The 27,317-nt window shown below is 41.1% G+C and overlaps 1 protein-coding gene and 1 long non-coding RNA gene across 2 annotated transcripts; one reads left to right on the forward strand and one right to left on the reverse strand.

Annotated features, from left to right (window-relative positions):
- The first annotated feature begins 534 nt into the window (after positions 1–534).
- On the forward strand, positions 535–26,671 carry LOC127368743 (uncharacterized). Its single transcript, XM_051409870.1, has 23 exons — positions 535–1,337; positions 1,616–1,702; positions 2,714–2,837; positions 2,918–3,020; positions 6,828–6,941; positions 7,025–7,141; positions 9,935–10,095; positions 11,582–11,728; positions 12,596–12,698; positions 13,053–13,181; positions 13,367–13,549; positions 14,467–14,720; positions 15,756–16,694; positions 17,762–17,858; positions 18,035–18,142; positions 19,048–20,490; positions 20,960–21,082; positions 21,195–21,323; positions 22,559–22,751; positions 22,978–23,102; positions 23,641–23,831; positions 24,209–24,342; positions 24,503–26,671. The coding sequence occupies exons 1-23, from the start codon at positions 1,319–1,321 to the stop codon at positions 24,733–24,735; spliced, it is 5,256 nt and encodes a 1,751-aa protein (XP_051265830.1). The 5' UTR covers positions 535–1,318; the 3' UTR covers positions 24,736–26,671.
- Positions 17,738–18,771, reverse strand: LOC127368797 (uncharacterized). The gene is made up of 3 exons (XR_007885876.1): positions 18,561–18,771; positions 18,003–18,156; positions 17,738–17,852 (listed from the first exon to the last, which is right to left on the reverse strand). It is a non-coding gene; the product is annotated as an uncharacterized LOC127368797 (long non-coding RNA).
- Positions 26,672–27,317: the final 646 nt, after the last annotated feature.

The raw sequence follows: 27,317 nt of genomic DNA on the forward strand, positions 1-27,317 counted from the left end.
ATCACAGTGTCTAAAAGGTTGTTTCATTGTGTCAGAATGCATAAGTTAATATATTGTCAGTCGACACATTATTGTTGGAATACAGAGCAAGAAAAATAACTCACAGCTATCTAAATATTAGATACACTTGGCAGTAACTACCACACAATCAATCAAGTGCTCTTTTCATGTGAAAATTATCATTGGGGGATTTGTGTGAAATCTGTTGACCTCATTTATCCTGTGCTTTCCTATAATACCACCCTCACAAATACACCCAATACACTCTTTTCCTCTTTTCTTTTGGTGATTTTTTTTCATATTTGTATTCATTCATATTATGGGATACTGTTCTTTCATATAATGAGAAGTTACAGGTAAGGAAACGTGCTAGGAGGGCTCCCATAATGCATGGGAGTGGCCTGGAACCTGTGCTAAGCCACATTTCCCCTGTGAACCTGACCCAGATATGCAAGATAGACAATGGATGAAACTCTGTTTGTTTCTTTTTGCTGTGGCTAAAGTGTGCCAAGAATGTGTCCGTGGGAAAGAACAATGTCATTCATGAAGAGGTGAAGTCAGCACCTGCAGGGAGGAAATAGAGATGGTACAAAAAGTCAAGATGTGCTACAGGGCTGGTTGTTGGCTCCAAAGACTCACTTTGTGGACTTCAAACTGTACTTCATTTATAATCCTGCTAGAAAAATGTATCCAGTAGATGTTCTGACCAATAAATGGGATTTTTCTGTTTTTCAAATCCCATTACTACTAATGCAGTGTTAAATATGCTATAAAAGACAGAGGACGGAGAGTTCTTAGAATAACGATGGGCAACCCAGAAGTTAGCTCATGTGTCCCTAGCCAGGGTCAAACTCACAAAATACTGGATTTTAGTTTCTTATTTAGATCTTATTTTTGGGACTATTTTTGGGTGGGGACTTGCTTTTGGGTGGCCAGGGACCACATATGACCACAGCACTTTAAAGTCCTCGCTACGACCCAGTAGGTAAGACCTCATGAGAGACTGGGGCCGGGACGGGTCGTGGTCCACAGCTGCTGTCCGTCCTCCTCCGTGTTTTCTCCGCCCTCTCTAGTTTATAAATGAGCCTAACAACATCCAGCCAGTCAGCGGGGATAGCTCATACAGGCGCTGCTGCTTAACGTACGTAACATGGCGGAGAACGGCAGCGAACAGCCGCGGTCCACCCGGTCGTGTTCTCCAGCACCGCAGTAGAAGTGTCCTCTGTTAGCTCGGTCTCTGGGTCCACAGTGAAGGGACACGTTGCTTTGTCTCTACAGGAGGAAACAGTGGAAATGAGCCGCGCGTGAGGAATTCGAGATGCGCCGACACGCGACAGGTAAGAGACAAGTGCAACAGTGCACGCGACCAGCTTCTTCATCCACAGCGGCTGATTAATGGCGGTAAAATGTGTGTTCCATCAACTTATTTCAACAAACGTACAGTTTCGTGGCGTCTTCATCACTTCATACAGGCTGCTGCTCATCGGCCAACTTTTTCTAAGGCGGGGAGGAATTTGCTGGACCGGTTCCTCCAGCGGTCATATAGCAAGGAGTGTTGGAAATTCTTGTCGGGCGTGTTTTCTATGAAAATAATCATTTCCCAAAAACCTTTCAGACGTCCAGGAGCCGGTGCAGGAGTGTGCCCCCTCCCCGCCGCTGCCTGCTGATCATGTGCTCGGCTCTGGAGCTGTGCTGTTCCCTGGTAGCTATGAACCCGCACTGCTCTAACTCTTATACATGCTTTTTTATATACAGCACAGTTAATGTGGCTCATGCTGCATTCATTGGCAAGCTTAGTCAGGAATGGGAAGTTATCTTAACACTTAAGAGGTATTGTATTGTAGTGACAGTGGCTGATAACCTTTCTGGATAAAATATTGACTATAACAGGGGCGGATCTAGATCAGTACTCATGAGGTGTCCAGAGGGTGGCATGGAGACTTTAAAGCTGCAATAGGTAACTTTTTACAAGTAAAACTTTCACTGTATCCTGACAGTAAAAAAAATCAGGTTTATTGTGGAATGAGACTCAACCTCAACTGTCTTAAAGGCCACCAACCAAATGTGTCTTTTTTGGCTCCGATTGGTTGTTTTTGTTAAGGCTCGGTGGATTTTTGCTAATGCCATTAGGAGGAGCCAGAGGAACCTGATTTTTTTTTTTTTTTTTTTGTTTTTTTCCACAGATTATCTGTTTTATGGACTACTGTCAGGATACAGTGAATGTTTCAGCAAATATGACAAAATTATTTTTATGTAACAGCTTTAAGAACTGACAGAAATATATGCTGACTTAACAATCAGATATATCAATATTTCCTTGGAAAAGCCCCCAAATGAAGATATTTGAACTCTAATTATAGTATTGTGGCACAGTAAATATCTTAAGGTGGCATTAGAAATCAATAAATTGTTTTCTTCACGTCATCACTTAATCATTATTCCATGAACGTCTGCTTTTAAACCCATTTTTAAAATGACTCTTAATGTGTTAAATTTGACAGCATCTGACAGCAAACTGGGGTGACCAAGCATTTTCTAGGGGTGCCACCCCTCTAGTTCTGCCCCTGGACAATAATGACATCATTTTTTTAATGTTATACTGGCAAGAGTTAAATGAATTGAATTAAATGCCAGTTCATGTGCTTGACTTAAATGTCCTCAACTTTATTATTTTGCTGGGAACCCTCTACATATTTGTTATCTGTCTGTATAGGTGCTTTTGATCAACATGGTTGCCCTTTGATCGTGTTCCCAGTGGAAGGACAAGCCAAACTGTCCTCAGAACTCAGCAAAGCAGAAGTGGTGGACTTCATAAATTACTTTCTGTGTCTGCACAAGTACGTGGAGTAAGACAGGCTTATTGTATGTGTGTGTGAGTAGAAGACGTACTGATGGTTGGATTGGTCTCTCTCTACAGTAAGAAGCAGGAGAAGGAGAGTTTGGTGTCAGTGGTGGCTGATCTGAGGCATGCCTCGCTTCCTACAACCAGGTTCATCGCTGAGACTCTGCTTCTGCTTGAGGTATTGTCATGTGGATGCTGGCCTTTAGCATGTTTCCAGTGATTGTTCTGAATCTAGCAATCTCACACACCACATGCAGAAAGAGACACCTAGATTTTCGCAGTAACCGGTCAAAGAATGGATGGTCCATCCATGGTCAGGCTACTAATCACGTCAGTTGAGGCGGACGGCCACCCACCAGAGACCTGGGGTCTGTCCTAGGTTTCTGCCTCTTAAAAGGCAGTTTTTCCTTGCCGCCGTCGCCAAGTGCTTGCTCATGGTGGTACTGTTGGGTCTCTGTAAATAATGTTATAAGGAGTTTGGTCTAGACCTGCTCTATTTGAAAAGTGTCCTGAGATAACTTCTGTTATGATTTGGCGCTATACAAATTGAATTGAGTACTGGATACTGGATTCCCAAAGAAAGTTAATAAAACCAATGCATTAAGCCAGTTTTTTGCTCTTTTTCTTGTTTGTTTTCAGAATAGGGCTACCTCCTAATAGTCAACTTAATCGTTAGCCACTGAGAAGGGTCTTAGTCCATGCATTTTTCATTAGTTTGATCAGACTCCATTTGGGAGCTGCGCCCTGTGACCAAAGTATGAGGGGATTGTTGGGACACAGACCTTTTTCTCTTGTAATACAGGGAGTCACTTACTTCAGTGCTATTGCATATGCTAACTGCTGCCACTAGCTCGGTTTATAATGAAACTGTGGTGGGACAAATGGAGCGTGGCGGACCGGAGTAATTACGGGGAAACACTGGATGCCATTAAATCATACACACTGGTCCTCAAAAAATCAGCTTTTATGAGGAAGGAACTGCATTCAATATACAAATACATTTGAATGAATTTAAACATAACTTATTTCTTTACAAGAAAACTCCACAGGGCCCCTTTTTAACTTTAGTTAACCTTAATCCTTGAAAAATGAGAACACACTAGTTCCTCTACAAAATAATTTTATTACTTTGATGTTTTATCCTCAATAACTGGATGTGCAACATGTTGGAAATATAATCCAAATATATCAAACCATACCGCTGTTCAGTTACGCACCATTATCTCAAAGGGACAGACTCCCTCTTGTTTCTTGTGAGCCTAAAGCTTTCAGGCAGCTCGGATTTATTAGCTCTGCTTTAATATAGGTATTTTTGAGAGGGGGGCAGAGGACAGTAGAGAACTAACAGGAAATGAGGGGAGAGATGCCATGACATGGTCAGCTTTTTAAACCCCTAATCCCAATGAACTGACCCATTTGGATTGCACATCACTGCCTTTAAAATATCCGTCCCTACAGCTGTGCTGGGTTCTGTTGCCTGGCATGCTGGCAGCCCTAAAAAGCAGCAAGATGTACCTGTAACATTCTCACTTCAGTGTCCAGAACAGCAGCACACAGAGCTCATTTACCAACAAGGATGGCTCACGAACTGCTGGATTTAGCTCAACTTTTTGATTTGTCATTTCCTGTTGGCAGACCAAAGTAAAACTCCAACAGCAGAACAGAATTTGGGCTGAGAAAAAATGTGCCTTCCTGAGGACAGCATTTGTCTCTGCTGCAGAAAAAATTAGACTAGTGTTTTTGTATAATAATCTTTCATATTGCACGAAACATAGGCACAGAGCTGTAGGGAAACAGCAGCTCCGTGCAGTTGGGTCTGAATGAATTATTCATGAACAGGACTCAGAGCTGGTTCTCTGCACACTGCACAGTGACGTGCTCAACTTGTGATTGCCCTCTTGACTAACCAAGCTCTTTCTTGCAGCATAAAGTTACACAACATTTGTCTTATCGATTCAAAGAGCTGTAGACTGAGCTGATCTTCAAAGTACAATACCAAGTGTGTCATCTCTGCGGTGGTGGTTATAGTGGAATTCCTCCCTGTGTGTGTGGTGTAGGGGGGGGGGGTCACATGCATGGCTGGTCACATGCTTTGTTATTTAATAGAAAAGCCTCAGTGAAATTACATTAAATGAGCACAATTATGTAGGGGATGTTGCATTTTGCTGGCCTGATGTCAACGTGCATCCCAACATGTTTGTATTTTTTATTTTGTAATTACAAACCGCTGGGATGGGGAAAAACCTCACTCATAATTTCCCTTGTCTTAATTTATGTGTGTGGTGGTCCATCTGAACTTGATGTGACTTTTTCAAGTTTTTCCAATACTGATGGATTTAATGAAGTCCCCCTCTTCTCCAAAATCATCTTGTTTCTACAGTGTGATGTTTGACTTTCACTGTGCATTAGTGGTCCAGTATGCAGCTTGTACAGTGTGATGTAGAAACTTGAAGCCACCAGTGCACATCCACTGAGAATGGACTTTACAGTGAAGTAGGAGACATCTTGTGTCTAGCAGGAACACTTTAGAAATGAACAACATTAGCATATTCAGAGATTCTGGAAGTTTTAATGTTTAAATAAACCCATCAGACACACATTTTTGTTCCAAATTACCACTAAAACCTACTCAGTCAGTGGGTTTTGGTAATTTCACTTATTGCCAATTTGTAAAGAAACCTAACGTCACTAAACAGTGTTTCCTCTAGGATTTTTTTTAGCAGTGGGGGCAGGCCTGTCCGAAAATGAAGCAATGAATAATACCATTATGATTTGGAAACGGAGCATTTAGCAGCAGGGGTAACAAACGTTTTCGGCCTTGTGGCCTACCGTGTTTTATAACACATATTTACTTTAATATTCCATCTATGACTACATCTATAGACTATTTCCAATTTGTATTATATTAGTGACTCACTTACCGTTTTAATGTTTCCAGATGTTTGATATCAGGACGTTGAGCTGAGAACTGACAAGTTGAACATTGTCCAATTAAAACGGACCCACCGCGGTGACGTTTGTGGTGGAGCTGTTGGTTTAATAGTCGACTTGGAAGAAAGCGAACGTTTTGACAATAAGCTCCATCAACACAACAGTATGTGGAGTTAAAGTGGACAGCCCCAATAACCTCTGAATAGTTCTACTTGTTGTTAAACTGCAATGTGAGCGGCAGCCAACGGGGGTGCATTATGTCGGCAGGATCATTTAAAAGGCAACCGTGACTACATTGTGCGTCTGCCCCATTTCTGATACCGTGGAGGCAGAAATTTAACACCGGCGGGCCGCCGCTCCAAAATCAACATAGAGGAAACACTGCGCTTAAGTACAATGCCAGCAAAGGCAGGCCCTGTGTTATTAACTCTTTTCGTATCCTCTTAGTAATTTAAAAAACAATCGAATTTAAGAAAACTCATAATATAAAGAACACAGTCACTGTAACATGCAACATCATAGCCCTCAGTTTACGTTTACAACGCTGCCATGTAGTGGTAAGGGGGTTTAACCATAGAAATCGACTGTTTTTGAGACTTGATACAATATCACAAAATAAGAGATTGCGATACTGTACTTTTAGATATTTTCTTCTCCTTCATAGCTGGAGTGTGCAGCGCATTGAGGCCGCTACATTATTGTTTACACAGCATTATTATTCATCAGTTCCCACATTGTTATAGTTATTGTTATTGGTGTGGACTGCCCTTAACAAACTGTAGGTGTGTGTTTTTGAAAGACGTGTGCATTTAGCAAACAAACACGCTTTATAAATGGTATAAAAAGGTATATAAATTGTATAATTGGTATAATATTTGGCACTTGATCTATCTGGCTCTTTTTTCCTTTAATTTGACAGTTCTTAAATCCTTTTCTACGCAAACAAAACACTATTTCTGGAATACACCCTTCAGTGTGATTCAGCAGCACGAGTGCCCCAAGTAATTTGATTCCGTGTTGTTAGCTATGTTTTCTGTTGGCTTTTCTTTTCTAGCTGCACAAGCGGACAGTCCACAGTGTGTACATCATTCAGAACAAAAAGAAGGATGTTGCCAAGCTATTGCTGAAACTCCTGGCTCCGTCCAAGGCCTACCCTGTGTCTTTAAAGGTTAGTGAAACAACACACACTGTACTCCTGGCTTTGTTTTACATTTGTCTCCAGTTGGTAACCCTGATCTCATCTTTTTGCAGAAAGTCCTTCTGAAAGAAATCTCAGAGCTCTCCAACTACATCGATCGGAGCCAGCTAACGGCACCGCTGGGCGGCTACCTTATTTACTGTCACCAGAGCTGGGTTGCCTTTATTAAGGTAATTTTATTTTTTGGAACATGTCATGCCTCTGTCTAGTCTTGACTGCCTCTAGAGAAACCATATTTAGTAGTGGGGAAATAAATTGAGTGTCTAGCACCAAAAGTAGGAACCAAATTTTTGTTTTTATTAATTAAAAAAATACTAATATAAGGAAGTCAGTCAGTTAAGGGAACTTGTGATCCTAGAAACATTTTGCATCTTAACAATACAATAAAATGGTGTTAAGTCTTCTAGTCCATTTTCAGTTTCATTTTTGGCCCTCCATGGAGAAAAGTTTGGGTACCCTCTGGTCTAGTAGCTAAGGCTAGTTTTATCCTGAAAGTAAATACTAAATGTGTGTGGTATCTTATAGACACGTTGTCATAGTCAATAAACTATTTTTATTTTTTTTTTTTTTTTTTTTTAATTTTTTTTTTTTTTTTTTTTTGTTGTGTGTGTGTGTGTGTGTGTGTGTGTGTGTGTGTGTGTGTGTGTGTGTGTGTGTGTGTGTGTGTGTGTGTGTGTGTGTGTGTGTGTGTGTGTGTGTGTGTGTGTGTGTGTGTGTGTGTGTGTGTGTGTGTGTGTGTGTGTGTGATAGGTGATGCTGATATGAATGTTGTGTCTCGATCAGTAACATTTTAATCTAATGGTTCCTTCATTGTTTTAGGTTTACTGACATATTGTATGGGTATTTCATATTCTATTAAACTGTACACTTAAATGTGCAGTAACTTTAAAATATGTTACAGATATCAACTAAAGTTGTTCTTTTTCTTACTCATGGGTGACATTTTTATGAATGAAACCTTGTATAGCAATTTGTAGGTATGGATTGTTCTGATCACATTCTTCCTCATGTACAGGAATTAATCTGGGTTAAACAAGCGATTTAAGACACTTTGTGCAGTTACAAATTGTAGTTGTTGGATAAGAATCCATTAATGCTCTTCCATTAGGCCCAGTGTACATAAAGATCAAATCAGTGACATCTGCATCAGTATTCTCTATTCACTTAGTATATTTGTCAAACAGTTATAGGTTGTTTTTAGCTATTATAAGCACAGAGATTATATTAATGTTTTGTCAATATAGGCAATAAATAAATGAGGATCCCTCTACAATTCAACCATTGTGAGTAGTTGTTTATGAAACACATTAATATATCTGAATGATACAAAGAAAAACCTATGAATCTGTCTTATGATCAGTCAGAGGGCTTAACACAAAGTACCATTGTCCTGCTCTCCTTAGCAGCTGGAGAGCGCACACACACACACAAATACACACTCACTCTGCTTACGTCTGAAGGAGCACTCAAATATCTTCTGTTCATCTGACGCACAATACTACAGCCAAAATATTTATTCCAACTAAATGTTGCTTCTTTGTGATGGAGAGCGTGCTCAGCTCACTCAGCCAGGAGATGTTTTCATTTGTGAATCCATTCATGAGATCTGTCCAAGCGGCCTGCGTCTATTGTTTGTTACCTTGGTGAAGCTTGTGCAAATCCCTCACGTAATCAGCTGACCTTATTAGCAAGTGAAAGGAGCCCCTCTTTCCATTACATTATACATTCAGTCATGTTCAACTGGGGCATTTGGCCATGATGACAGTATTCATTAACTGTGGCAGGTCTCTGCCTATAGCGGGCCTATTTAGGATGCAACTACAAAATCTCCACCAGACCTAATTTATTTTAGTTGTGGCTGTTTAGCCATTACATCAAGATGATGAGCGTAAATCAGAGCAGCTTTACAATTATTCCATCATCTTGATTTATTAGAAGAATTACGATTTACCCTACTTAAGTCCTGCTCCTTTTTAGAACTAGGGATGCAAGATATGTTTTTTTGTTTTTTGTTTTGTTTTTATTGTCCAGCCAATACGATAACCCATAAGTATCAATGTTCAATTACTCTTTCTAGTAGTAGTTCATTTAAAAGCAAATATACATTTTCAAAATAATTTTGAATTAATATCTGTAATTTATCAACTCATTTAACTATTCCAATAATTGGAATTTTATATTCTAATAAATTTAGGCCAATAATTTACTTGTCGCGATAATTATTGTGCACCCCTCTTTGGATCCTCTGTCAACTTTCTTCTTTCCTGTACTCAGATATGCTATGTGCTAGGCTAATCTATGTTGAAAAGAGAACCACATTTTGAAGATGGTTAAAGATTACAGTGACACATAGTCACATCTTATGTGGCTAATGTCAACAAATGCTAGCTAATTAACTAGCCAATGATTGATGTAGATTAGCTATCTAGCTAGTAGGCTAGAGTTTTGTTAACATTAGCAAACTTAAAGGTCCAGTGTATGGGATTTAGTGGCATCTAGTGGTGCAGTTGCACATTGCAACTCTGCCATGTCACCCTCTTGAATGCCCTAATCTATAACCAGTGTTTAGTTTATCCCTTCTGGGATACTGTAGCAACGTGGTGGTTCAACATGGTGGATCCTCCTGAATGTTACACATTGGACCTGTAAAGATGTGACTGTGTATGCTGGCATGCAGTCTTTTCAGCAGACAAGCCTAGCAGATGGCATATCAAAGTACAGGAAAGGGAGGTTCTGACTGAGGCTTGCTCAACTGTTATTGGAGCACGGAGCAAAAAGGGGCGGGCTTTAGGAAGGATCAGTTAGACTTAAAATCCATGCTTAAAGTTATTAAAAAATAAAAAGAATCAAAAGTGTGAAAAGTTCAAAAAAATTGTCTTTGTTACAACACAATAGCAAACATCTTGCTCTTTCTATGATGGCGGCATTTTGAATTGACTCTGGCTCTTTGCTGCTCCTTGCAGGAGATTGATGCGTTTGTCCAGGAGTTCTTGTCTGTGGTCCAGCGGCTGCCCTCGTACATCTCCACCCTGCAGGTTCTGTCCCGACTGCCGCTGCCCTCCACCTTCAGCGAGCTCCAGCACTTCTGCTTCACAAACGAAGCCAAGTTCCAGCAGCTCAGGAGGTCAGGCTGTTTTTCTGCTCTTCCTGTTGGCCATTCTTAGTTCACTAAATGGTCTGACTGCATTAAAAGAAAAATAATATAATGACAATTTCAGCATGGCTCATTTGTACATATGATATGATGATATACACTGATCAGCAACAACATTATGACAACCTGGGCCAATTCATTATATACTGATATATTCAATGTATTTTGAGATTTTATTTTATGATCAACCAATCTATTCTTTTGGCATTATGGCTGGATTTAGGTGCCAAAATGAGATTTTTTTCATATACCTTACTTTGAGAAATATCAATCCTTCATCTATTTTTTTTTTTTTTTTTTTTTTTTTTGAGAGAGAAATTTAAAAAATTTCATGCCTAACTCCTAAAATAATTATACTGTAACAAGTTCAGTAAAAATTGCAATTGACAGTTTATGGCAACCATTGGATTGAAAAAAAACTTAAAACTGCAGTAAAACCTCTGGGAAACAGTTTAGTCATTCTCAGTGGCAGGGATCTAAGCACTAGCCCATGTTGGTCATTAAATTGTGTGTATCTTATCAAAAAGTCACAGTTCTATGCAACTTTGACGCCACCTTAGTGTTACTTCACAATGACACCTTTTGAAATGTAAGTGTTTTTTTTTAGTGACAAGGTTGTGCTATAGTGTACCAAAAATGTTTTGTGCTGGTCAGGGGGTACTTTTTTTTAATAAGGTATTCACCTTTTATTAAAAACATTTGGGAACTACTGAAATAAAGGATAACTCCAGCTTGTGAGGTCTGCTGTTGCTTGTGCAGACTCCATAAAAACCAGCAAACCCCCCCTTACTTATCATTGTTGCAAGTTTTGTTGCAACAGTGTTCTCAGGACTTGAATGTGAACATATTTGGAACTCGAATTTCTATCAAACACAAGGTCATTCAGAGGCAGCGGAGCATTGAGAATGACACTAATTTGCGGGATTAGAAAACCGCTTTTGTTCAGACACCACTGTGTAAACTGGAATATACTGAGTACTAGTGTTTTCTGCACTAGTAACAAAGTACACCACCAGTGCAGATTACAGAACAAAGAAACAAAACACTAAATTGTCCCTTTACCCACAACACGATCTTCAAACTAGCCTGCATTAAAGCTGCAGTAGGTAACTTTTCTTTTTCCACTGGGCCTGAACAAAACCACCAATTAGAACTGAGGAAAAGATTTGATTGTTGAGCCTCATTCCCAGGTTATTAAATACCAAAACTTTGGGCCCTGGAAATGAGACTCAACAATCCACTATCTTCAACACTGTCTTTCTGTCTTACTTTGCTCTGATTGGTTGTTTTCATTCAGGCCTGGTGAATTCTTGCAAATGCCATGGCGTGCCAAATGCACTAGAATGAGCCAGAAGAACCAGATATTTTTTATTTTTATCTGAAAGTTTCAGCAAATATGACAGTTATTTTCTAATAGTAACCTACTGCAGGTTTATATGTTTTGGTACATTTGCAGGGAGCTGGGGCTGGATGAACTGCTGAGGCGCTGTGAGAGTGTGGTGGAGAAGCTGCGTTACCCTGAGAAGGAGCCGTGCTACCAGGCGATGGCTGGCACTGCCCTCTTCACTCACACCGCCTTCGACATGCTCCAGAATCACTGCAGGTACTCTGAGCAGTCGGCTCTCAGAAGTCTCAGTCACAAGGGAGACTACTGCGCTCAAATGCCTTTATCTTAATCCTCTGCAATAACACTTCCCCACGCATACCATACAAAAATGTTGCAACGGTCCTTTGTTGCACAACAGCGGCAGCACAGTGCCAGTATGGGTTTGACCAGTGAGGTTTTTGTATGCTGAAAAATGTTAATCTAAACAATCAGTGTTAATCTGACGTTTTATGGTAGTTACACTCATCAAAATTGATTTAGTTTTATAAATGTGACTATTTTCATGGCTTAAAGTCACAACTGCTTGCTCTGTGATTGTCTGTGTTAAACTACAAAGGTATGGAAGAGCATTTAGATCCATCCAGTGTGTAGAATTTAGTGGCATTTAGCTGTGTAGTTGCAGATTGAAGCTCCCTCGCTTCGCCCTCCCCTTCCAAGCCTGTAGACTCCTTTTTTATGCCTGAATGTCACAGCCTGCAAAACAGCTCTGCCCCAAGTGTCTGATAACTAACCCAAATGCGACCAAACTAAGGGCGACTGTGGCTCAGGAGGTAGAGTGGGTTGTCCACTAATCAGAAAGTAGGCAGTTTGATCCCCAGCTCCATATATGGCAACAAGCCTATAGCAATATAGCAACTTTAATTTAAAAAATAAACCGTAAATAGTTTTCTTACTCTTGTTATCAAAAACATTGTGTTGCTGGTATAAGCACCACCCCTAATGACTCTTGAGCACCGCCCATATGGAGTATAGATACAGATAACAGTGTAGTTGCTCATTCCGACTAAATGGCATACATTGTGGAGTAATGGATATTAATTGATGATGCCGGTTGTTGGTTAAAGGTCTCTGTGTATTTTCCAGGATAACTGAAGCTGTGGAAAAAGTGGAGCTGCTGTGGCAGCAAGCCTTTTCTAAGGCCCATCTCCATCTGCAGGTGTTCCAGCTGCGAGAGGACGCACTGCAGGTGAGTCGGCCGACAGCTCTTTGTGTATTGCTTCATATGGGCTCCTGTGAACGCTGTGAGTCAGCCACTAGTGGGAACTAAACAACAGGGCCGAGACCACCTGAAATGTGGGGCCACAGTCAAGCAAAACACACTAACCAGTGGATTTTATGATGGTAGGTAGGGGATTTTAGCATAAATTAAAAAGCCAGTGAGCCTGTTATTAATTCTTGTGCTTCTCATTAAGTATTTTAACATGGCTCTCCTTCCTTTTTGTAAAAGTATGGCGATGACCTTAAACCAACATAACATAATAATAAACCACCCATGGTTAAAATGTCAGGTTACCTCTATGAACTCTGCTCCTGCTTACAGATCACAGAGCAGATCAACACTCTTTTTAAAGAGAAACTCCAGCCTTACAAAATAGAGATTGCCAAGGATGCTGCCAAGGCGGTGTTGTTGGTGTCCGAATTTGAGGCATCCATTCACACCCCTGCTATGGTATTTATTTCTATTCTTTTTCTATTTCTTTTCTGGTACTTTGCTTAGTGTAACATGTATGATGATTTGAACAGTTTAACACTCTGGAAGTGTCTTTGTTCCTGATTAGGTTGGATATCTAATATCACCTCACTTGTATCTTAAATAATTATATAATAAATTCCTCCTCACCCGTCTCCTACCAGGCACTTGTTCGCTGCGCTGAAGACGTGATCCACACATTGGCAGAGATCCTACCGTTAGATGGCCAGACCAGCGAGCGCTGGCTTCTGGATCTGGAGAGGCTGAAGGAGAAACTCCACTCTGCTGTGCACTTCATCCTTCAAACCCTCAGAGCAGTTTCCAGCTACCATCACTACTACAACAAGGCAAGCACTTGAGGAAGCTTAAAGATGGTCATGTCTTGGACCTGTGGTCTAGAAATGTATATTCAATCTTCAATGTGAGAAATTGAATCTCACAAACTGCCTTTGTTTTTTTTATCTGTTCACATGCAAACATCTCACATGCAAACAATTGAAACAATCTCAAAAAGAACATTTTGGTTCATTAATGTTCTTTTTGAGATTGTTTCAATTGTTTGCATGTGAGATGTTTGATTTGAGTTACACTTCAAATAATTAGATTTTAATTTCACTCTCATATCACTGATTAGAAGTAAGCCCAATGAATCTACAGTTAAGACAGTTATGGAATAACTAAAGCTTATCAGATTGCAATCCACAGACAGTATCGTATCAATTTTGGGGTCCTTGACACCAAAACGTTTGAGAGCCACTGGTCTGGGTGATTGAAAAAGTTGAAGTGCTGCAGCAGACTCCCACCCTTGGGTAGATGAGGTGTATGATCTCTGTGTATGCCTCTCATGGTCCCTGTCACCCACAATATCTTCTGTTTGAACTATTGTGGGCATTTCTGAGCTTTTTGTAGTGTCCTATAATTTGCTGATCTTTAAAAAAACTTTACAATCTGTATAGTTTTCACTGACTGTCAGTGTTGCGAGGGGTTTTAATGAAAGTCTTCTGCACAAAAATGTGCCTGTAATGCTGTGGTCTTATTGGCTAAATTACAAATTATCATATCAAAAAAATATTGCGTTAGGATCATACATCCTATACATCGATCATACATACAACACTCTCATAAAATGTTTATGATTCACGAACAATTAGAAGAAGTCTCCCCTCTTAAAATAAACAATAATACACAATTTTACTATTCTTGAAAATAAATGTTTATTTAATTTAGTATGACCCAATACTGTCCACTACTGTTCTTCTCACAGGCCAGCAGCTGGTACCGCCTGGTCCTCTGTGAGAACTTCCTCCAGGAGCTGCTGTCGGGCGTTAATGGAGACGGCGCTCCCACGCAGAGGCAGAGGAAGAACTGGGGCACAATCCCTGCATGGAGGCACAAAATGTCCACTTTCCTGAAGAAGAATCCCCCTCCAGATATGGAGGAGCTAGTTCATCTGGCTCATCTGTCTAATGTCGTCCCAGATGATGAGGTCCAGCAGGCGGGCAAACAGATGTCCCAGAGGTGAGAGACCATTTACTTTCATGTCTTAAAAATATTTGTGTTCTCAGTTTCTTTTAGGTGTGTGAAATATTTGTCCAGGACAATGTTGGGGGATGGTCTTGGCTCGTCGTCCATGTTGGCTACATTGTGAAATAGTTGAAGTATGCTTCAGTTTCTCTCTTAAATGTTTCCAGAAAATATCTGTATCGCCCACTCATAACATGTTTACTACATCATCTCCAACAATTGACCCATCTTAAGTCCCTCCCCTTACTAGCTAGCTAACCTACATCATTGTTAGCTAGCTAGTTACACATTTGAACTAATGATAGCAAAATGCTAGCTATTTGTGCATGTACGTTGAAGGGCGTGTCTGTGGCGTGCCGTAAAAGTTGGCCATTTTGATTTCCGTGCTCATTTTTGGTTAATTTTTCGGCCTGTATTTGAACGAACTCCTAGGGAATTTAACGCATCTACTTCAAAATTGGTCAGTACAGTCAAAAAATGGTGCTGATTAAAAGTTGTGCTATTTGAGACGTTGAAGGGCGTGTCTGTGGCGTGCCGTCAAAGTTGGCCATTTTGAATTCTGTGGTCATACAAACTGTAGAGGAACAGTTGAGCTATTTGTGACTGTACGTCAAACTGAGTGACGACTTCTCGAATTCAGCCGATTCGCCATAAAACAGTGCTCATAACTTCAGTGTGCAATGTCCAATCTCCAATAAACTTCCTATATTCTGTAACAGTCTCGCCCTGAACACGTCCTCATAACTTCAGCGTACATGGTCCAATCTCAATGAAACTTCACGTGTTTTAGAAGAGTCCTGCCCTTAACATGTCTACATGACAATATTAGGACATAGTGATAGTGGCACCTACTGACAACAGGAAGTAAGCGCTGTGTGGCGATTTTGAGCTGATTTACGTGAAATTTTCATGTTGTGGTCCACACGTGTTACGACGGCACGTGACGCAGTCGCAGCATGCCCCAAGTTGCGTGGAGTTCGAGGTCCCGCCCAACAGCTTTTAATTTGTAATTTTTTTTTCATTCATTAGGTGCGTGACCCTGAGGAAACTCCTAATTTCTTCAGGACCTGTACCAGTCGGTCTCCTTAAGCTGGCCTTACGGTGGCAGTATGAGTTGTTGCGGAGCAGCCATATACATCATTCCTCTGCTCACAGTGCTACAAACGGAATGGATGTTCCAGACCTCATAAGAGGTGATACTGGCAAGGAAGCGCCCCATCTTGGAACATCTCCTTCAATTGCAGTTTCTGGGAATGCGCCAGCTGAGAGCAAACCCCTCTCCCTCAGCTCATTCGACTCAGGTTTCGATGGAGCTGGGAGCAGCCAGCTGGAGGCCTGGGGAGGGAGGGAAGGAGTGGAAGGTCTGTCAAAATTAGGGACCAGGGACTCTGTGAGACCAGCCTTGAGCCAGCCTCAAATCCACAAAGAGAATATGTCCAGTGTTTCAGATTCTGAAGATCACAAAGAGGAGTTTGACTTTGGCTCTGTGGGAAACTCGTCCAGGGCCAGCATCCAGATCATCCCTAAAGTAACTGTGGAGTCCCTCAACTTTGAGATCAAAGTGAAGCGCTCTGCTGCGTTACCCAACAATCCTTGGCTTAGCTTGCCGGTAGACGATCTGGAAAACTCTTACACAGTTACCATTAAACAGAACCCAACACCGCAAAAGAGGGACCTACACGATCCCTCAGACCTCCAAGCTGATGCCAACCACTCCAACAGGTCTCGAGATCAGCCCACACAAACAGAGGTGATGACTAGCACACAGGACAGAGGGCCACAGAACAGGGACTGGATACTAGATTCACAAAGCAGTTTGGAGGATCCTGAGCTAAGTCCCATTTGCAACATCCTGTCCAGCACTATTACAGACAGAAGAGATAAGTCCATCTGCACCACAGAGGGGATCCCTACTCTCCTCTGGGATTCTTATGACCTCCATGACCAGAATCAGGATTCTGTTGACGGGTAATGCATCTGTTGCACTAAAAATATTTGTTTAAAAAATTACAACTTGCGTGCTTTGACCTAAACTATTTTGTAGAAGGGTTAGGGTTCATTCACAGTGCCTCTGCCTCGGTTGAGTGACAAGCGAACTGTTAAGATTGCATTTTGCAGTGATCGCAAAAAACCTGACCTTTTTAACAATTATTCCAGCTGTGACGTTAAATCCAAAATGCTTCCACACATTATTTATCAGATGGTTTGGCGTCATGGTTTACAATAACCTAGTTTACAGAGGACAGTGCAGGGGTCACACAGACGATGCAGCAGGCCATGCCTTGTACAAGGCATTCATTTTTCTTTATTTTGAACAGGATTTAAAACTTGAGAGAGAGAGTAGTGTACAAACAGTTGTCAGCGTTCTATTGCGCTACTATGACTGAGTGACCATGGCCCCCACCCCCCCTAAGGTGGCTATGCATGTCAAATTTTCCATTCTAGCATGTTGTATTTATTTTATTTTACTTTTTGTGGCTTTGTCGCTGAGCAGTGGCGAAAGAAGTTCACAACAAAGCTGTAGAATTATCTCTAACCAGAGTGAGTTTGTGGCCAGAATTCTATACAGGGTTACAGGAAACAATCACTATACACAAAAGGTGAGCGCCGGGCTCTCCCTCACAATAGACCAAAGGATTTTACTCACAAGGATCTGTTAATCAGCGAAAATTGTTTATCTCAAGACAGCTGTTTTACTGCTTAGGTGTTATAAATCTACATATTGGTGAAAGAATGAATGTTCAATGGCAATCCATAAATATCTGCAGCATCCATAAATATATGCAGGGCTTATTGCCATGCACCAATCATTTGTACTTTACAGGAGCTTCTACTGTATATTAGAAACTACCACCCTTACAATAGTTTAAAAAGCTAAAAGCTGCATACTGGGCTGTTAGTTCTCAGTGGAACTGACTGCAGTCAGCAACAGTGTGACATTAGAGGATGTCATTTGTTGGTTTGTCGAACTTTGATAATGTATTGATTTGGCTAAAAGAAATGACCAAATGGCACTTTCCATGCTTTTTTTCCAGGTTGGTTGATCTCTCCCTAAAGGACTGGGATGTGAAGGAGCAGGAGGGTCTGAAGGAGGTGGAGAAGATCCTGGACAGGGCTGATGAAATACTGGAGGTAAGAAATGCACAGTTTGAGAGGTGGATGATTGCTACCACTTAAGGCTGCAACTAGTGATCATTCTTTGTCTTTAAAATGTCAAATGTAACATCAGAAGCCCTTCAGAAGTTACAGAGCCCAATGAGTGTCTTGATTTCTTACTTGAGCTGTCAAATAATCGTCTTTGTTTACAGAGAGAAGAACATGTTCTGGCTCAGGAGGCGGTGCTGGATGCTCTGCTGAGGTCTGAGGACAGGCACAATCAGTGGCCTCTGTGGGACAGCGAGGACCAGCTCGGTGTAGTACGTAAAGGATACTGTAGATTAAATACATATTGTAAATGAAATTTATCACATGGAATCAGCGTTTTTCTTGGTTTTTGCATTCCTGGGGGTGTTTTTAACTATCATTCCAACTATGGTATACAGTTATCATCAATTTTTGTTTTAATAATTTCAATTTGAGATTTCTTATTCCAGAAACATAGAAGGAAAAGCCTTCACAAAGAGGCTAAAAGTTCAGTTACTTATTTGTCACAGTGAAAATTACGTTTCACTAAAAGCTGTTGTTTTAGACAACATTATAGAAAGGATCCCTACAGAGAGAGACCACAAACAGTTTCTATTGCTTGCCACCAGACTCCATAGACAATGATTTTATCCCACATATCATAATACTTCAAAGTGTGTCCACTTTGAATGAAGTTAAAATAAAACTCACCAAATCCATGAAACTTTTGACTTTCAGCAGATGAATGTGAAAACATCCTTCTAGTGTCAAACTCTGCACATACATCATTCAAACACCACACTGTAGGGACAAGAAGAAGCACTGATTTCTTGCTGGAGGGAGGCTTTAAAGAAATATGCAGCCACACAAGATGTTACTTACATGTGCAATACCTGAACATACCAGTTTTCAACACTGCACTTCCAGTTGCTTTGTTTAGGACTTTAAGACTTGTCAGATATTAGTCATTATTTTTGACTAAGTTGAAGATAGGGCTGTCTGTTCTGTCAGAGACTCTGGATGGAAACCAACAGGACTTCCATTGTAAAAATCAAAAATCAAACCTGTCCAACTTGTGCTGTATTTGTTAGCAACTGTGACTGGAGAACAAATGTCCACCTTCATTGACCTACAGTTTATACACCCAGTGGAAACCGGCAGTGTTTGCTCATTCTGCTTTCTCTGCTCATTTTTAAAGATGTCATCTAGCGAGCTGGCTGAAGCAGGCGTTCTTGGCCTCGAGGATTTCCTTGTCCCTGCAGAATCTGACAACCTCAGTGAACCCCCATCAACTGCACCTGCAAGTGAAGCTAAGGCCTCTTACGATGAAGCTCCCACAGGAGCAGATGCAGCAGCATTTCCCAGCAGGCCGGATCAGCTGACAGAGCTGAGAAAAGTCCGCGTGCTGGATGAGCTAATTGTGGAGGAGAACCTGAAGATCCACAAGCTCCGACGCTGCAAAGAAACACCCAATGAGGAACTCTCCGAGAGCAAACTCCCGGATACAAACGGGCTGTCGATTATGCGCAAAGAGAGGGAGGCTTTCCGGTTACAGCTGGAAAGGGAGAAAAGGGAGGTGGAGAAGCTCGAGAAAAGTTTGGGCAAAGAGTGTAAAGTGAAGAAGCACAAAGACAGAGCTAGAAAGGTTGTGAAATGTTCTATAATGGAGAAGGCTAGAACTGAGAATAAGGAGGACCAAGTGCTCTGTTATGAGCTTTTATCAGGGAGCTGTAACAGATCACAGAGAACATATTCTTTGGTCCAGAAGGATCCTCAGGCTCAGGATAGCAGTAAATCTGAACATATTCAAGCAGTATTGTGTCATGATGATGCTAAAGACACTACACTACAAGACTTACTTCCAGATTCGCAATGTCAGGATCACTGCTCCGAAGCTGAGCCATCAATATTTAATAAAACTGTCTTGATAAGTGCTTCTGAATTGAAGGATCCTCCTGAAGAACTTCAACTATGTATCAATGGGAAAGAATTTGACAGATCTGGTAAAAGCGCTACCATGTGCAAACCAGAGCCGTCCCTAACCCCTGAGATGAGCCCAGATGATGGAGCGTTTGACCCAGGTGGAAAATCACACCTTCCTCCTGTGCCTAAGCCAAGAAAGGCTTCGCTTTCTGTGAACGGCGACCTCGCAGGACAAGAAATTCCTCATACCATAGAGCCGCAGTCACCAGTTGCTCAAGATCTCGCTATTGTGCAACCTGATCTACAACATAAACCACTTGATGCAGTGCCAGAGAACCCGACTCCAGCCAGCAGCTACAACTTTACTTTCAATCCAAATTTGAATGAACACAGCAACAACAACAATAACAACCATGCGCTCTCAGAGAAATGCAAGTTGTCATTAGATCTGTCTGAAATAAGCACTAAAGCTGAAGAGGATGAATCTTCCTCAGTGGTAGCAGATTTACACCCAGCAGAGGAAATCCAGTCTATATCTCCTGTAGATGAGTGCACATATCAACAGTGGGCACCAGAGCTGCCTCCTGACCAGCCTCTGGAGTTTGAGCCCAGTGGAGGAGAAGACTTGACTGATGGTTTTCAGAGCTCTGGGTCCATGAGGGTGTCAGGCTCTGGGTCATGTGGGTTTCAGGCCCAGCTTGACATCAGCACAAGAGAGGTAGGGGTCTACTGTGATATGTGGCAACTTTTTAAGTCTTTGAAGTCCCTCAGTTGAGAGCCTTCATATAGACCTTTCAGTGTATCTCACATTCATTAAATGAGACTTATCCTTAGTTAAAGGGCAGATGCTATCTTAGGCCCTCGTGGAAACTTAGTTGGTAGTAATACAGAAGTTTTTCTTAAGGATACAGTTCAACCAGGAAATCATCAATACAAATCAATACTTCACATTTGTCCTTCACGTTTGTGCTGCAGCTGGATATACTTGCTGCTTCCAGTCTTTATACTTGGCTGGGTTAACCACAGACTGACTCTCGCTCCTCACTTAAACACACACAACTCATATCAGTCTTCTCTTCACAGCCTTGGAGGGAAAGCAAATGCGAATATTTCCTGCAATGTCGTAACTATCAAAGTGAAATGTGACTAAAATGAATAATTAATATTTTTTCTCTACATGGCTGCAGATGACAGATTTCAAGACCCCCATAGTACTGGATACAGGGTCTGGTTTGATGAAAGCAGGATTTGCAGATCAAGACCTCCCCAAAATTATATTCCCAACAATTATCGGGATACCAAAATATGAGGTAAATACATATGCTTAATGAATTAGTCCTTGTTCTCTACAAACAAACATTCCAACAGTAACGTGGCTTTGCTTCTAGCCAGCCTTTGTGACGAGAAGTTGTGTGTTTGCAGGAAATAATGAATGGTAACCTAGAAAGGGAGACGTATATTGGACATGAGGCTCAACACTTGAGAGGGGTTCTGGCTCTGAAGCATCCCATAAAGAATGGGATCATCCGTAACTGGGATGATATGGAAAAGGTAAGTAGAAATGCATGTGTTTTTTCCAGATAGGGGAATGCTTTAGAACTCCCACAGTTACCCACAGCCAACTACCACATAGCAAATGAGGTGCTGCTTATACTCTCCTGGCACATAAGACCATGTCCAAATGACCAAAGACTTTCAGCCCATTCCTAGAACTCTAAATATAAAGACAATGTAGAAACGGAGTAAGCTGTTGCATTCACCTGTATATTTGGCAGCACATAGGCTGTGTCTCATTAGTAATTCCACTTCCCCTTAACCCTTTGTATTATGTAACAACATACGTTGCACGGTGGCCACTTGGAGGGCAGAAGGAAGGTGGGCGGGGTAGAAGTAGAGGATTTAAATGGAACACACTTGCTCAGCGCAAACTCTCATGGACCAACCAGCAGTTGTTGCACTGCTTTATACAAATCATCAGAAATCTCTGCGGACTCATTTTGACGAGGCAGTGGCGTCCTCTGCGGATAATTGCAACACATCAGCACTTGGTAATTAGTTGCATCAGTTCCGGGTTTAGAAATTGAATCATAATTGGATAGCTATTATTGCTATGGGCTTATGCTATCTTACAAAAGAGTGTTTCCCACATGTTTACAGATAATGTTGGAATAAAGAAATCATACAAGCTGATGTGCAGCAATCTAAGTATGCCTAAATATTAACTGCAATTACATTTTTCAATAAACTATAAGCTGTATTGATATTTTCTTAAACTATTTCCTATACATATGTAAGCCTACCTATACAGACCTATAAGATATATTAGAAAAACTTCAATCAATTAAAAATTGGCTTATTAGCTAACATGTAAACTGAAATGTTGATTAATGTGCATTGTCCCTGGTAAATAAATAAATAAAATAACCAAAGTTTTACATACATTTTTGCCACCTAACCATGAATGTATTTTCTTGCACCAAATGCCTAACTGCAATGCATTGTGGGTGATCTACACCTCTGGAGTGAATATGACACGTATGTAGGCAGCGGTAGGGGTCAGTGCGGTCCTGTTGAACGGCTGATGAAAGGCAGCGATGGCGAAGGCAGGATTTGAACCTATATGCAGGACCAGCATTTCCTTGGTTTCCCTCCTTGCAGTCACTGAGTGCTAATTTGTCCCTGAGCTGCTAGCATGTCACCATAAACACATTTTGGAGAGGCAGAATAAATATGTTTGAGTGTAAATTTGCTCGTTACCTAGAATAAATTCCACACACTGTTTTTAGATTTGGCATCACACGTTCCAGCAGCTGTGTGTGGATCCGGAGGAGCACCCTGTTCTGCTGACCGAGGCAGCCATGAACCCCTTGGAGAACCGTCAGCGCATGGTGGAGATTATGTTCGACTGTTTCAACGTACCCTTCACCTACGTGGCCATGCAGGCAGTGCTGGCACTCTATGCAGCAGGGAGGACCACTGGTAATCTGTTCAACTCATGGGTCTTTTTATGAATTGTTACATATGCATTGTGCTGGAAAGATGGTGCATTAATACTTAATTAGAAATGCATTCATTCATTATAAGAACTGCGTTCATTCATTATAAGAACCTAATAGCTTTTTATATTGTCTCTGACTTCCATCTGCCACATCTGTCGAAAGCCATATGTTCCTCTAAGAGCAAAACTAATATTTTTTTGTTTTAGGTGTGGTGTTTGACTCTGGAGACGGAGTGAGCCACAGTGTGCCTGTGTTTGAGGGATACTGTCTACCTCATGCAGTGCAGCGCTTCCCTCTGGCAGGAGTAGATGTGACAATGCATCTTAAAAAGGTAGTCTGACTGTTTTTGATATTTGCACTTCAAACACACTATTAACTGTCAGCCAGCCATTGCCTTTCACATATAGAAACAGGAGCTGCACAGCAACAGTAATGGTAACAATAATAACTCAACAACAACTTTATCTTTACTCATTTAAGCAGGCATAACCTTAAATACCTGTTTCATGAAACAACAAATCCGCTTTTTCAATAGCAAACTTAATGGGGTCGGCTTTGGCTCAGAAGGTTGGTGGTTCGATCCCCGGCTCCTCCCCCTGTGTCCTAGAGCAAGATACTGAACTCCAAATTTCTCTTGGTGCTGTGTAATCAGTGTGTGTATGTGGCATGTAATAAAAGCACGTTCAGTGGTCGGAAGACTAAAAAGACACTGTACAAGTACAGTCTTTTTACCATAAGAACCAAAATAGCCAACAATGGGCCTGTCAGCTTTACATACGTCACATTACACGTTAAACAGCAGCATGTCCTGTTGCTGTGAGCTCTCAGTTAACCTGTTGTTGACCATTGTGCTGTGTCTGTACTCAAAGCTTCTGCAGGAACAAGGAGTGAGCATGCGCACCACAGCAGAGACTGAGATTGTGAGGGAGATGAAGGAGAAGTGCTGCTGTGTGGCTCTAAACTATGAAGCTGAGCTGAGTCAGGGGGGCCCATCCTGCAGAGAGGTGCATTACACCATGCCAGACGGCCAGATTGTCACCCTCAGCACGGAGAGGTTCAGGTAACTGTCTGCACGTCACGTCCTGCTTCAGATGGACACTCGACCCACACAGTGGGATATTTAAAGGTCCAGTGTGTAACATTGAGGAGGATCTATTGTCAGAAATGGAATCTAATATTCAGAGCTATGTTTTCAATAGTGACCTGAGAATAAGAATCATATTTTCACTACATTAGAATGAGCTGTTTTTATCTACAGAGGGAGTTGGTCCTCCTCCACAGAGGCTCTACATATATCAGTACAGTGTCCCCCTGGCTTTAGTACTCTGGATCTGAAGTTGGCATTATTCAACTAGACTAGTCCTACAGATGCTGCACACATGTCAGACTGTTGAGGCACCTCTTGTAGTTCTACTGCTGTCCCCCTCGTTCATCCAGGGCCCCTGAGATTCTCTTTAAACCTGAGCTAATTGGACGGGACCATTACGGGATGCACGAGAGTGTCTTCAAGTCAATCCTCAGCTCAGACATCGACCTGCGGCGCGGCTTCCTGGGAAACATCGTACTGTCAGGTAACAGCTTCACGCTTTGATCAATTCAATTTTATTTGTATAGCGCCAATTCATAACAGAAGTTATCTCAGGACACTTTTCAAATAGAGCAGGTCTGATCATGCTTCAGTTAATTTGATCTTTACTGAATGAGTTTTAAAAAGAGAATTTCTTGCTGAAGGTGGGAACACTCTGCTGCCCGGCCTGCCCGAGCGGCTCCAGACCGAGATCAAAGGGCTGGTTCCCACTGACATGGGGGAGAGCGTTCATGTCACCAGCCCAAAGGACAGAGACTTCTCTGTGTGGAGCGGAGGAGCAGTGCTGGCCAACCTGCCCACCTTCAGCTCCGCGTGGATTAGTCAGGAGGAGTATGAGGAGCATGGACCACAGATTGTCTTTAGGAAGTGTTTCTGAGAAGGACCACCGTGTGACGTACCACCAAGTGCAATATACATACAGCTCAATCACAGTGCCATGGATTGATCCCTTTTTATATATATATATATATTTTTATGTATTGATGAGTTTGTTTTTTTTGTGGAGACGGTTTCACCCTCGTCATCTGTGTGGATCCTGTACTTGACCCCAGCGGGTTTCTACTGACCTGCTGCTTGCTTTATGCCTTTCCTACTGAGATCCACCAACATGGCAAGGATGAAATTGGCGTTTGTGATAAAATTCCTCTCAGTCGATGTCCCTAAAGAGCTTTTTCACTGTGTGTGAAGTTTCCCATTTTGGGAATATGTGTCTATGAGAATTTAAGCATATTAATGTTGATTAATGGGACTATAATTGAAGCTGGCCATTAATTGAACTTTTGTCTCCAGAATAAGCAGTTGAGGGACATAAAGAAACCTCAATGTGCCCACTATATATTAATCTACTATTAACTACAAATTATGGAGTGTATTTATACAACAATTTAAAGTAAATTTGGTATAACAGATTATCTTTTTAATGTGTTCAATATGGTGAAAGGTGCCTTCATTTTGGAATCTGGATCAGTGCCACTGTGCAGTGTCTACTACTTTTTTATTATATCAGCATTAAATGATCTTTACAATGGATTATTTGGGCCACAAGAACATTTTTCTCACTTCAAATTATGTAATATTCCAACTTTTCTCCCTTTTTAAAATATCAACTTTTTCCTTGATGTCACAACTTCTTAAAACATTGCATTTTTTCTCTTGTGACTCTTGATTAATAATGTGATTTCTCACGTTCCAACTTTATTTTGTCACAAAATTACAAAACCTTTTCAAAATTTTGACTTTCTGTCCTCAACATTGCAAATTTTTAACTCAAACTTGACTTTTCTTGAATATTTGTAATAACATTACAACTGTTTGTTTTTTTCTAAATGTTATTTTTTTTTACCTCAAAACTTTTTTCCATAACATTACATCTTAACAGATGATGATATAACTTTTTCATGTCATAATTGTTTTCATTACTTTTGCAAAATTTTCGATTTAAAAAAAAAAAAATATTTTTTTCAAGCAGTGGCCTTAATACTCAAAGTAAAGCATCATTGCACATGAATATTTGCTGTTGCTGCAGTAATGTGAACTGGAGAGGAGAAAAGTGTGGAATTGTGGGGTTTGTATTCTAGAGTTGTGTCTCACTGGTGGTTATTTCCCTGTGTGTTGATTCTCCACCCAAGTTGCCCTTTGCTTAGTGAGGGTCGGTGTGCAGTTGGTAATGATGGTGAGAGATGTGCAGTACAGTACTGGTCTGGCAATGTCTGTTGAATAATGCTACTGCTGCAGTAGTCTTTGTCTATTGTGTCAAGTTGAAATGAGTATTTATCTATGAGTGCAGTGTCTTGCCATTTAATTTTTCTTCTAAACTATCTTCTGATCTGAGAACGGTGGTTGTGTGGGTTTTTTAACACTTGCACGGTAGCATTGATTTTTGTGAAAGATGTTCCAACGGTGTCAAAACTGCTGTTTCTCACTGCCATGAACTCTGAAAACCCTCTTGTCAACCCTGTGTATTTATATTTATCTCTTGCATGAAATGATTTAATTGCATGTAATTTAGTTTCAGCTTTTTGCATGAGCTCCTTTTTGTCTTTTTCTTTGTATGTTTTGTAAAGTGCCTCTCTAAAGGCATGGGGTTGTCATGTGACCTAGAGCTCCGCTCTTAAGTGGGAATCACTGTTAAATGTGACTGTGGGAACTCCAGGCTGAGCCTTACGTAAGGACTCAAGTGAACAGCTCACGTCCCCTCCCTCCCTCCCTCCTCTCCACGTACTGTAACAGTCTGGACTGAGTCTAGCAATGTTTCACCCAAACCATACTATTTATGTCATGTCTTGTTTTTATAATAAATATTTTAATCATCATTCCTCTGTGTTGCTCCTTTTTGTTCAGCTGTCTCAAATCTCACTGAGCATGCTGAGTGTTTTCCACTGTTGGAGCTGATACATTCCTCAGCCGTCCTAAGCAGGAAATACATGGGAAATGCTCCAGTTAGAGTGGAATGTCTACCAGTACCATCATCTGCATCTACATCATTTTTAAGTGCTGCTCTCCACATTGACTGCAGTTCATTGTGTATTAAGCCAAAACTGTTCCATTTAAATGCCTCCTTAATGTTAGGCTCCTTTTAGCTTACAGTTTGGTCTAAATAAATAAAATGATGCATACAAATGTTATAGCTACATACCAAGATACCTGCACAGCTGGCTCTGTTGTAAAGAACTGACGAGATGGAAGCCCTTTCAAGCATTGATTAAAATAACTGATTTACCACCTGTTGGTCAGCAGTAGTCTTTGTAATTGTGACTCTGTTGCCTTTTGTTTGCTTCATGGAGGCTTGAAGAGGTGTCTTGTGTGTAGTGCTGGGTGTTCTGATTAATTTGTTAGGTGCCAGACTTGAGTGCAATGTGCACCCATGGCGGATGAAGAAAATGCATTGCCACCCCAGTTTGGTGTCAAACGCATTAATTTACATTCACTTTAAACAGAAATGAATGTAATGATCTGGTA

The sequence above is a fragment of the Dicentrarchus labrax genome, unplaced genomic scaffold, assembly GCF_905237075.1.
Source record: "Dicentrarchus labrax unplaced genomic scaffold, dlabrax2021, whole genome shotgun sequence".
Lineage (NCBI taxonomy): Eukaryota > Metazoa > Chordata > Actinopteri > Moronidae > Dicentrarchus > Dicentrarchus labrax.